The sequence below is a fragment of the Syngnathus typhle genome, linkage group LG22 (assembly GCF_033458585.1).
Source record: "Syngnathus typhle isolate RoL2023-S1 ecotype Sweden linkage group LG22, RoL_Styp_1.0, whole genome shotgun sequence".
NCBI lineage: Eukaryota > Metazoa > Chordata > Actinopteri > Syngnathiformes > Syngnathidae > Syngnathus > Syngnathus typhle.
Genome location: NC_083759.1, coordinates 307,149 through 318,951, shown reverse-complemented (window position 1 = coordinate 318,951; position 11,803 = coordinate 307,149). Strand labels below are relative to the sequence as shown.

Here is an 11,803-nt window from a genome sequence, read left to right as displayed (position 1 = left end):
GCGTTCTTGGTGTAAATGGGTGCGTAATGCAAAAATGGAACGGAATCATTTTTGGAGAGCAATTGAGCGCCCGCCCTTGTTTTCGTAGCGAAGGCCTCGCTCGGGGCATCGTCCCTCCCGACCCACAATGCATTTTGACAAGCTCTTTGAAAAAGCGGCGCGGCTCATTCAAGATGGCGGAGTTGGACCAGCTGTTGGACGAGAGTGAGTGAAAACGACACCAAAGTGCACCCGCTTTTGCTTGTTCAATACGCCCCCGCCACACATACCCGCCGGCCCCGATTTTCTGTCTATTTTGAAGGGGTTTATTTTGTCCTTCGATGATCATTTCGCCACCGAGTCTTCCCACCGACCCAAGTCGGCCGGGCTAATGCTGATTAGCACGAGAGGCTAACGAAAGCTAACAAGGGAGTTTGTCAACTTTCCGGTACTTGTACCGAGTAAACAAATGTCGTTAGCCTAGCTGCTAGTTAGCCGTCGCTAACAACAAAAGAGACCCCCGCAGCGTCCCGGTGGGGCAATAAAGCACTCGGGCTTGTTTGCTAGATTAGCTGGATGTGCTACGCGTTTTGTGTGTAAGTTGAATCTTTTCCCCGCCTTTGTGTTACTAATGTCTATACAGAACTATTACGGCTGTTCACTTCTCAACCAACAATTTGAGTCGGCGTGTATTGCGCACACAAAAGCCAGCTGTCGCCGTAATGTTAGCCGGGCTTGACAGCTCGATCCTCGGCTTAGGCCTCACTGAAAGCGAACCGGACTGGACCTCTTTGCATTTTGCAGGCATTGTTTTGCTGCGACACAACGGATGTCATTGCAGAATGCATTACAATGCACCCTGTGTCATTCTCCTGCTCTCTGCTCTCTTCCTTCAGGCTCCTCGGCAGAGGCACTTGTCAGTCTCAAAGGTATGTGGCTTATTTTGACGTTGTTACAACTATTAGTGCTCAGTGTCATTGATAAGTTGATAAGTCACCTCAGAATGGCTGGCTCTTGCTCATCCTTCAAATGACCTCCTCACAGAAGGAAGTCTGTCCAACACTCTGAATGAAAAGAACACCTTCCCAAGAGCTCACAACACACGGGGACGTCAGTCCACCCTCACCATGGAAACGGCAAGCCACTTCCCTTACGCTGATTAGCGTCGCAGTGCCAAATGTCGTGAACGTCGTCGTCCGGCTTTGCCCCTACAGCCCACCCGCGGCTCAAAGAGGAGTCGCTACGAGGACGATCGTGCGGCGCAGCGTGTCCCGTCCAGATCACCGCGAAGGAGCCAGAGGGTCAACACCACGCCGCAGAAGTTTTCCAGTGTCGTGACGCCCGACAAGAAGTCGTCGCAGAGAATAGGGTTGCGATTACGAAACCTCCTCAAGCTGCCCAAAGCTCACAAGTGGTGCATCTACGAATGGTTCTATTCCAACATCGACAGGTAGGTAACAAATGGATGGCGCTAGTCCTCCGATTAGAAGAACATTTGCGACTTTGCGCCAAATGTTTGTGTTTGCCCGCTTTCTTAATGTGTCTTGTCTCGCAGGCCTCTTTTTGAGGGCGACAATGAGTTCTGTCTGTGTCTCAAGGAGTCTTTCCCCACCTTGAAAACAAGGAAGTTGACGCGGGTGGAATGGGGGACCATCCGAAGGTTGATGGGAAAACCCAGACGGTACATTTGCCGCTCCTCAAAGCTCGCACTTTCATCTCAGGCTTCAAGCTCGCTCCTTTTTTGTCCAGGTGCTCATCGGCGTTCTTTGCTGAGGAGCGGACGGCGCTGCGGCAGAAGAGACAGAAGATGCGCCTGCTGCAGCACAGGAAACTGTCGGACGTGTCCGACTGCAAAGACCTCCCGGATGAAATCCCGCTTCCTCTCATCATAGGAACTAAAGTCACCGGTAACCCAGGCAACCTTGTCGCTGCACAAATTGTCAGCCCGAGGCTGCGGCCTCAATCAGTGGCCTTTTTTTCTAACCCTAACCCTAACCCTAACCCCCCCCCCCCCCCCCCCCCCCCGGGCAGCTCGACTGCGAGGCGTCCACGACGGTTTGTTCACTGGGCAGATCGACGCGGTGGACACCAGCGCGGCCACTTATCGTGTCACCTTTGAACGCATCGGCCTGGGAACACACAATGTGCCCGACTACGAAGTTCTGGTGCGTCAAATGGGCTGCGGCGCGAGGGAACGCGACGCTTTAGTCGTCACTTAGTGTTTCTCTTTTCTTTCTCCTTGCTGATCCGCCCGGCAGAGCAACGAGCCCAACGAGACCATGCCCATTTTGGCTTTTGCCCAGAGGCAGCGGACCGCGCGCTACGCGCACAACTTTGTGACTCCGCCTCGAGGCCCCTACCCGCCGGCAAGCGCTCCCGCTCTCATGGTACCTAGCGCACGTTGTGATGGCTTGGAGCGCAGGTCCGTAAAAGGACTCTTAACGTGCGTTGCCTCAGGACCATGACCCTCTGATCAACCAGCCGCCGTGGAAGACCAATCTGGCCGGTGCAGACGGAGACACCCTGGGCGGGTTTCCTGTCAAGTTCCTGGTCCAAGTGGTACGCGCATCTCCAGTTAGCACTTTGCCCGCGCATTTGTGTGCTCGGCTCTCAACGCACCCCATCACCGGATCGTCTTCTGGCAAACGTTGCGATGAATTCAGGCCAATCCCGTCCCGCTAACATCGTTTGCCCGCTCTCTCACCAGACGAGGTTATCCAAGATCCTGATGATCAAGAAGGAGCACATCAAGCACTTGAAAGAAATGAACACTGAAGCGGAGAAGATGGTAGAAACGCTGCAGATGGTTAAGAAACCCTTTCTTCATGAGGTGGAGTCGCATTGGTTGCCTTTTTTTTTTTCCTCTCCTCCAGAAATCCTACGCCTTGCCCATTGAGCTGGACTTCCAGAAGCGCTACGCGTCCATCGTGCTTGAGCTGGAGCATCTCAACAAAGATCTCAACAAAGTTCTGCACGAGGTGCAGCAGTTCTGTTGCGAGGTAAACGGCGGCGGGGGAGCGGCCGTCAGCTCCCGGCAAGCGCGTTGACGGCTCCGTCCTCGGTCTGTCGCGCGGAGCGCAGCTCTCTCCGGACCAGGCGGCGCTTCCCGCCGAGCACCCGGCCGACCTGCGGCGCCACTGCGAAGACGAGGCCCGGCAGATGGTGCGGCTGAGCCACTCCTCCAAGGACGGCCGGCAGAGCGTGAGCAACGGCGGGCTCACGCATCTCGTTTCGCGCCTCACGGCGCTGCTGCTGCAGATCAAGGTCGCCGGCTCGTCTCACACGGCCACTGTTCGAAGGGCGTCCTTAACGCCCGGCGTGCTGGCCCTTGTTGTGTTTCAGTGCCTGGCGGACGGCGGCGACCTGAATTCCTTTGAGTTCAAATCGCTCACAGAGTCCCTGGATGACATCAAAGCATCTATCGATCCCTCCAACCTCAGGTAGCTTCGATCCTCGCCTTACCTCGCTCGTTCTCCCAGCCCCGACAAACCCGACGCGGTCCGTAAGCATGGAATGGAACTGGCCCGAAGCCGCTCCGTGACCCACCTCGTCCCGCCTTGTGCTCGCAGTTGCTTCCAGAACAACGTGGAGATCCACGTGGCGCACATCCAGAGCGGCCTGAGTCAGCTGGGCAACTTGCACGCCTTTTCGGCAAACAACACCAACGCCGTGTGAGCTCGGGGCCGGGCGGGGAGAGGCCTCTGGGTCGACCCAAAAGTGCTTTTGCCGCAGAAATGCTCTTCGGTGCCACAGTTGGACTGGTGGAATGGGTGCGTATTTATTTATTTCAGCAACACTGTTTTGCCCCGTCAGGCTCTGTTGAGCGCGCAGGCGAAAGGATGTTTCATAGAAGTGTAGATAGTTGTACAATATTTGTGAAATAATTCCTACTGTTGGCCTTTTCTACTTTTTCTGGGCTCTCAAAATGTAACTTTGCTATTTTTTTTCAAAAGGAAACTTAGCTCCCGGGGGTGTTCCCGCATGAGTCACATTTGCCGCGACCCATTGCTATTGTACGGGCAAGCGCCTTGGCTTGTATATGGACTTGTTTGTCTTTTTCATATTAAATATTGTTGAGATTGCAAAGCAAGAGGAAAATGGGATGCAAGACAAAACAAAGATTTTTATTTCAACTTCACCATAAATAGAGACTTTACGCAAACAATTACAAAGCCGGCCGGGCTCATTAAACAGCAAGTGAGCACATTTGTGGATCCATTTCTCAAGGCGTTATATAAAGTCGGTAAATCCGACCAAGACCTCCTTGTCCCAGTCTGAGTCTGAATCGGAAAACTCGGCCGCGTCTGTGCCGTTGATGGGGGAGAATCCATCAAAGGGCTCCCCCGCCCGCACGTGCGGCGGCGGCCCGCTGACGTCGTTGACCGACGACCCGACAAAGTTGCTGCGCGCGGCGGGGATGGGCGGGATCACCACCTTCATCTCGGGCCCGATGGTCTTGTTGGGAGGGAAGTTGTCGTAGTCCACCATATCCTTGGGACGCCCGGCGCAAGCGTCTTGGAAGGGGTACGTCGGGACGCTACTGGGACCGACGCCGGCGCCGGTCTCGCGGAGACGCAACGGCTTGCTCTTTGCTCGCCGCGCGTCGTTCTCGTAGAGGCAGGATCCCGGCAAATGGCTGCCGTCGGCTTTGATCCTGTGGAGGTCCTCGACCGGGCTTCCGTAGGCAGCCTCCGCTCCATAAGCGGTCCTGCGAGCCGCTGCACTGTGGCAGTTGTCATAAACTGAGAAAATACGAAGCAAACATGAATATCAGCTCACACGTGAAATGTAAGGCGAGTTAGGTTTGCCTCGATTCATCTGGTCGGGAAGCAGGCTAAAAGATGCCGGTGAATTGGCTGCCACCGAAGAGCCTACTTGGCGACGAGATTTGGCTCGCCTGTTCTGGAACCACACCTGCAAGTCAATAACATCCCATGATCACAAGGAGAAATAACGGTGACCTCATTGATTGCAAGGCGGGAGCATGACTCTCGTATGTGAACACACCTGGATTCTGGACTCGGGCAGACCGGTGAGTGCCTCGAGCCACTCCCTCAGGTAGATATCTGGGTACTTGGTGTTGGTGTAGACTTTCTCCAGTACCTCGATCTGCTGCTGGGTGAAGTTGGTCCTCTTCCTCCGGTGGGTCAGGATGGCCACGCATTTGTCGGCTCGCGGCACCGGGGCAGCCACGGCGGCCATGTAATTTGGTAAGTCTCCGCTGGCAATATCTGAAAGGTTGATGAGGCAAGTTGAGCATAAAAAGGAATCGCCCGTATCTCATGGCACCACTGTAGTCAGGATTACTCGGTAATAAAAATGGGAATTCTATAAATAATCATGCCCCAATAAAAAAAAATCTTGGCCAATCGACGTACACCAACCAATCAATGTGATCAATTACAATTAGCACAAAATGTCTATTTCTTTCCGAACAATCTACTTCATATATAGTCGATGTATTTATTTTTTTAAGGAAAAACTCAAAGTAGTGCCTCGAAGAAATATCTCGCCCTAGCGAAGAACTGCTGTGGGGTTTTGAAAGCCGATATGAGCGACGCCTTACCCGGGTTGCCCATCTGCAGGCTTCCTTCGTGGTATAGCTGCAAGTGGTTGAGGTCGCCGACAGACAGGTCTCCGTGGAGGGCCGACATGGTTCACGTGTGTCTCCAAAAGAAAGTGAGCTCCGAACACGTCCGCCCGTAGTTAAATGTCCCGACGGATCAAAGGTGTGACGTGCAAAGTGTGAACTCGGCGGCCGTCGACGCTAAGCGACAACTTCAGACGCCTCCGGAGGTGTGAAGCTCCGGTGGAGGGCCGCCCCTGTGGGAAAGGGCCTTTAATGGCATGATGCGCGTTCAATACACATCGGCAGAGAAAACATTGATCCGCTTTTGCATGGCTTGAGCCATTAATGGAGCCGTCACCGTCGGAAACTACCATCTTCCTCTCCAAACTTGGATGTCGAGTAGTTGTGAGAAAGAAGCATGCCAAAGGCAACAAACGAGGTCCAAACATTGAAATAGAGCGGGGGGGGGGGGGGGGGGGAATAGATATCAACCATTTGAAGTCAGCGTCAATCGTTCTCACCAGTAAATCTGGTGAATCTACAAGAAATAAACTCCTAGCTCCCCTGGCAAAATGTTGTATTGCACGAAGTGAAATATGCACATCATCTTGCACACTTGATTCTAAGATGTCCAACAATTCCGTTGCTCTTAAGCGATGCCGCTGCTATTGTCCATGCAGTTAACATCAACTACTTACTGTAAATGATGACTGTGGCGCTCTCTACTTTGAACCAGGCTGCACGTAAGAAGTGATTCGCCTTCACAAAGCGTGTCTGTCACAATACACAAAGCCAAGTTCAAAAGTGTTCCGAGGTGCTTGACAGAGGTGAGGCGACACCAACTTGTTCCTGTCTATTTGTCTGTCACCCCCTCCAAAAAAAACACAAAAAAAACTACTTAGCAATATCACATGTACTCTTCAGGGATTTCAATAAAGATCTATGGACACGCAAGGAGATTGGGAAAAACGACTAGTCAGTAGGAATAGTCAGCTTGCGCTCTTACTAGAGCGGCGTCAGTGAATACGGTCAGGTCGTTGAAAAAAGGATACATATTTCGTTGTACACGTGTGACAATGACAATAAAGATCTATCTTCTTTTCTAAGATCTCTATCAATAAATAATCTTGAAACAAGGCTAAAGACAGCATGATGTCGATCATCATAAAGCAACACATATTGAAAAGTCCCCCTACAACATTGCAAGTTTGAATTCTGTTTATTGATGAAATATGCAAAGAGCACTGGACTGTTAACATATCACTGCAGAACGGGGGATCATTAACCCGTCTGTCTGTCAAATGTATAATGGTTAGTTGAAGGGAAAAAGTAAGTAGCGTGAGGTGTCAAACAGACGAGCCGGTACATTCAGTGGCGGCTCGACACTGAATTACTCCTTAAGCCAGACTATTTGCACTTCCCCCAATTACATTTGTTTATTTCTTCATGCAACTGTTTGAAGGGCTGGCTGCGGGGAAACACAGTCAAGAGCTCGCAAGAAAGCTCAATTTAAAATGGAACCAAGCGCGTTTGACAAGCTGCACAAAAGCGGAATGCCTCTTCGGACAATACAGCCAAAACCACGCTACCACATTGGCTATACAACGATAACGGCTGTAGCCCTGTTATTAAGAGCTTCAAAGTTTGGATCCATAGTTTATTCTAACTAGGGCGGGCGGACTTCAATTCTGAAACAAATTTCAAACACGTCATTATATCGGTCAATTGTAAATATATTAAACGATGAAAATGTTTGATTTGTCAAAACTCGATTTGAAGTGTTGTGAGAAAAAAAAAAGAAAAAAAAAAGAAGACATTTACGAAGTGTCGCGCTCTATCCCGGAAGTTTCGTCAGGACAACCGGAAGTAGGTACGTGGCCGCTTCAGCTGACAGTCTGCAATGATGGCGACCGAGGTTCACAGCGGCTACCTCGACAGCGCCGCGTCCAGCCGTCTCGAAGTGTCCATCGACGGCCTCACGCTCAGCCCGGACTCAGAGGTAGAGCAAGGCCAGTCGGAGGAGACGCTGCCGCCGCCGCCGCCACAGGACGCCGCCGACGCGCAGCCCGACAGCCAAACACCGGCCACCCTTGAGGGCGACGACGACGACGACGACGACGATGGAGAGTCCGACAAATCGTCCGTAGAGACCAAATGGGGATTCGCCCTCCAAGAGCTGTACGGACTGGCGCTCAAGTTTTTCAAAGGTAGTGTTCATTTCGAATGCATGTTTCCTAGTTGAGACTGGCGAGTGGAGCTAGCCGCGGCTAGGCTAACTGTCACCTCGCAGGCGACCGAAGGGAGACGTTAGCATGTCGCTACTTGTGCGGCGCTTCCGCGTCGGTCACGATTGAGTGAGTGAGTGAGTGAGTGAGTGAGTGAGTGAGTGAGTGAGTGAGTGAGTGAGTGAGTGAGTGAGTGAGTGATCATTTCATGCATACGTCTTTCCCGTTGTGGTGCTGTCACTCGCTCTTGGGAACTGCTCCTCAAATGAATCAATGCGAGCGAGCCCAAAGCGAGTTGACATGTAGCCCGCTAGCAACCCATTGGATTTGCCTTAAGTTCATGTTCCGCGGACATCCGCAATACTATCTATCCTCTTGTGCACTTTGTCAAGTTATGAGATGTTTCCTTTGACTGATCATCTTGCGACTCTTGAGGAGGACGTGAAGCGCAAAACCAAGCATTTGTTATTCGGGGGGGGGGGGGGGGGGGCAAGCTAGCTATTTATTTGATCAAGTGGATGAGCCGAGCCGTCTTCCGGCCAGGAACAATGAAGTTGCTGTGAAGGGGATCTTCATCTTCCAATACAATACAGCCAGTGCTTGTATATGTCTGCCGTTTGTTTTATGGCAAACTTTGTTCTGGCGCAGACAAGGACGGCAAAGCCTTCCACCCCACCTACGAGGAGAAGCTGCGGCTGGTGGCCCTGCACAAACAGGCGCTGCTGGGCCCTTACAACCCCGACGCGTCCCCCGAGGTGGGCTTCTTTGACGTGCTGGGCAACGACCGCAGGTAATGCTGGCCCGCCGCACGCTTCCTCTCCGCTCTGCCCTTCCACATTCAATTCGCAAGGCTTTTCTGCTTTTCTTTTCCAAAGCTCCTTTTTTCTTCTTGTACCTGCCTCCCTGTTACGTCCTCCATTTCTTGTCTTTCTTGTTTTGTCTGAGCGCAGAAAAGAGTGGGCCTCCCTGGGCAACATGGAGAAGGAGGAGGCCATGGTGGAGTTTGTGCGGCTGCTCAACAAGTGCTGCAACCTCTTTGCGCCTTACGTCACCTCGCACAAGATCGAACGGGAGGAGCAAGACCGCAAAAGGTCCCCCCCACCCCCGAAGCACATTTTTGAAGATGCGTGCCGCTTGCACGCCGAAGCTGGGCTAAAGCCACGGCAGGATCGTCGGTCCCAAAACTCGCTCCAAAAACACTAATGGCGGTTTGCCTCCCAGGAGGGAGGAAGAGGAGCGGCAGCGGCAGGAGGCGGAGGAACGCGAGAGGCAGCGGCAGGAGGAGGAGAGGCGGAGGCTGGAGGAGGAGGAGAGGCGGCGGCGGGAGGAAGAGGAAAGGCGACAGGCGGAGGAGGAGAGGCTACGGGTGGAGCAGCAGAAGTGCGTGCGAGGCCCGGTCGCTCGGCCGCTCGGCCGCCGGTCGCGCGGCCGCCGTCCGTCCCCGGCGCGCATTTTTCACCCCGTGGCCTCGTTGCGCTCGGCAGGCAACAGATCATGGCTGCCCTGAACGCCCAGACAGCGGTGCAGTTCCAGCAGTACGCCGCCCAGCAGTACCCCGACAGTCCCGAGCAGCAGACGGGCCTCATCCGCCAGCTGCAGGAGCAGCACTACCAGCAGTACATGCAGCAGCTCTACCAGGTCCAGCTGGCTCAGCAGCAGGTGGCACGCATCCCTCCCTATTCCATGGCCGTTGGCTCGCTCGCAACTTGAACCGCTTCCGGTCTGCGGGCGCATGCCCTTGTGTAAGCCCCGCCCCCTTTCTCTCATCGCAGGCGGCCTTGCAGCAGCAGCATGCCGAGTCTATGGCTCACGGCCACCAGGGGGCTTGTTGCACCGGCGAGCCCCCCGCCGTGACCCCGCCTTCGCTGGAGGACACGCCCGCCGCCGTCGACGGCGGCGGCGAGCCCTGCCTGGAGAACACGCAGCCCGAGCCGGCCGAGGAAGCGTCCGAGAACGGGCCTCTGTTTGGTGAGCAAAGCATTTCCTTCTCTTTTTTTTCCAAAAGGAAACCATTCGCTGATATTGTGTCTGTTTGCAAATCAAATAGTTTGAATATTATTTTTTGCTATTTCGTCGTAGAGCAGGAGCCCTACTGTCATGTACTGTATTGTGTGTACGTGGCGACAGACTAGGAAGGTCGTAATTGCTGACGAAGCGCTCCGACTATTTCCTGGTTCACGCGAGCTTCCATTTGGCATGCATTCTGCGGTGGTCAGGAAAGAGGGAAGGCCACGGTTTGTAAACGCGGCTGCCGCCCTTGTTTCCCCTTTGACTCGGCAGCGGACTCTCCGCCCGTCATCGCCGCGCCCTCCATGTGGACGCGGCCCCAAATCAAAGACTTCAAAGAGAAGATCCGGCAGGACGCCGACAGCGTGATCACGGTGGGCCGCGGCGAGGTGGTGACGGTGCGCGTGCCCACGCACGAAGAGGGCTCCTACCTCTTCTGGGAATTCGCCACCGACTATTACGACATCGGCTTCGGGGTCTTCTTCGAGTGGACGGACGCGGCTTCGGCCTCGGTCAGCGTGCACGTGTCCGAGTCGAGCGACGAGGATGAGGACGAGGACGGTGAGGAGGGCGGGGCAGGGGCCGCGCATGGACAGATCTTACCCACCGGTTGGTTGCCCGCAGGCGAGCCGGCCGGCGAGGAGGAGAAGGCCAAGAAGGAGGCGGGCAAGCCTCAGGTGGACGAGATAGTGCCGGTGTACCGGCGGGACTGCCACGAGGAGGTGTACGCCGGCAGCCACCAGTACCCCGGCCGCGGCGTCTACCTGCTCAAGTTCGACAACTCCTACTCGCTGTGGCGCTCCAAGAGTGTTTACTACAGAGTCTACTACACCAGATAAGGCTGAAGACAAACGCCGAGGAGCGTGCCTGCGTGCGCGCGCGTGCGTATGCGCTGTCCATTTATACGATATATTGTACGTGCGCCAGGGGAGGGAGACGACTTATTTCTGAACTCGCAGAGAGACAAATGAACACACCTCCAGTCCTGTTGCGTTTGTCTTTGGTGAAGGGACCAACGAATGGAATGTCCCCACATGGAAGACATGTTTGCATTCCCATCAGCCACATTTGACAAAAGATGGTTGCTCTTTAACCCCGGCCGCTTCGCCTTGCCCCCCAGCTTGTTACAATCGGCGAAGGAAGTAGGCTCCGCTTCAACTGGTCTCCCGAACATCACTGACTGGATGTAAGTTCATATTCCAGCGACAAGTACAATATTTTAACATTTTTTCCCCAATTCAAGCAGGCATCATTGTTGTTGTTTTTCTCCACCCCCTCCCCAAAGCGTCGTCTTGTGTGCAATTGTGTTCTCCCGTGTTTTTCAAACTCTCTCTCTCTCTCTAGCCTTTGTTGTGTAAATAATTCTATAAGTTGATGTAAGGGAGGGTTTTTAGAGAGGACAAGGTTCTGAAAATTCAGTGCACTGGCGGGCAAAAAAGATATGTTCCACGTTTGATCCCACTTGAATGATTGTCTCAAATAGAACAAAGAATAAAAAAGCTATACGTCTAACTGCAAGACTGTTGACATGGCAGTAATGGGAGGCGTATTTTGGGTTTTGTATGGTTTGGCTCTCTGAGTTGCAAGAATGGTTTTGGGCATATATTTCATCTTAATTAAAATTCTGTTCATCTCTTGGACTGGACCTATTTACTTGGCATTTGTTTGGTGCACTCGTCGGAAGGAAGATTGAGGGGCGCACTCAATCGACACGTGCAAGCTGGAAGGGAGGGAGGGGCGATAGATCACAACTCAAAAGTGTTTGCAGAATGCGGAGGAGGAGGCGGCATTATTTTTAAAAGAAGGTATGAGCAACATTTGTGTTGTGAAGCCACTTGAAGAACTCCCACTGGGAAGCTCGCCAACAACAGGTGGGAACAATGCGCCGATTTGTCTGTCAGCAAGTCGTCGTTGAATGTTGAATTGACAGCAACACAATGCACTCTCGCACTTTGAAGAGTGCATTGATTTGCATGCAACGCTTCATTTCTTGCTCCGTACATTCTGTGCGCTTTTAGTTAAG

The 11,803-nt window shown here is 53.3% G+C and overlaps 3 protein-coding genes across 6 annotated transcripts; 2 read left to right on the top strand and 1 right to left on the bottom strand.

Moving 5' to 3' along the window:
• Positions 1-134: 134 nt before the first annotated feature.
• Positions 135-4,065, top strand: lin9 (lin-9 DREAM MuvB core complex component). 4 transcript variants are annotated; one of them, XR_009711448.1, is made up of 15 exons: positions 135-204; positions 876-908; positions 1,024-1,115; positions 1,194-1,429; positions 1,535-1,660; positions 1,729-1,886; positions 2,011-2,144; positions 2,238-2,366; positions 2,437-2,538; positions 2,687-2,767; positions 2,853-2,978; positions 3,061-3,243; positions 3,322-3,419; positions 3,549-3,749; positions 3,933-4,065. XR_009711448.1 is itself a non-coding variant. In XM_061270995.1 (14 exons), exons 1-14 carry the CDS (start codon positions 174-176, stop codon positions 3,652-3,654), a joined length of 1,614 nt encoding a protein of 537 aa, XP_061126979.1. In that variant the 5' UTR covers positions 135-173; the 3' UTR covers positions 3,655-4,065. The 4 variants fall into 4 exon arrangements, 3 of the variants coding, with proteins under 3 accessions (XP_061126979.1, XP_061126978.1, XP_061126980.1); XM_061270995.1 differs by having other exon boundaries at positions 2,238-2,345; positions 3,549-4,065; XM_061270994.1 differs by having other exon boundaries at positions 3,549-4,065.
• A 60-nt stretch (positions 4,066-4,125) lies between these two features.
• On the bottom strand, positions 4,126-5,981 carry mixl1 (Mix paired-like homeobox). Its single transcript, XM_061270999.1, has 4 exons — positions 5,546-5,981; positions 4,987-5,210; positions 4,761-4,893; positions 4,126-4,721 (listed from the first exon to the last, which is right to left on the bottom strand). Exons 1-4 carry the CDS (start codon positions 5,631-5,633, stop codon positions 4,210-4,212), a joined length of 957 nt encoding a protein of 318 aa, XP_061126983.1. The 5' UTR covers positions 5,634-5,981; the 3' UTR covers positions 4,126-4,209.
• A 1,418-nt stretch (positions 5,982-7,399) lies between these two features.
• On the top strand, positions 7,400-11,420 carry acbd3 (acyl-Coenzyme A binding domain containing 3). The gene is made up of 8 exons (XM_061270997.1): positions 7,400-7,755; positions 8,422-8,563; positions 8,724-8,864; positions 8,995-9,153; positions 9,258-9,432; positions 9,546-9,741; positions 10,054-10,341; positions 10,405-11,420. The coding sequence occupies exons 1-8, from the start codon at positions 7,449-7,451 to the stop codon at positions 10,617-10,619; spliced, it is 1,623 nt and encodes a 540-aa protein (XP_061126981.1). The 5' UTR covers positions 7,400-7,448; the 3' UTR covers positions 10,620-11,420.
• Positions 11,421-11,803: the final 383 nt, after the last annotated feature.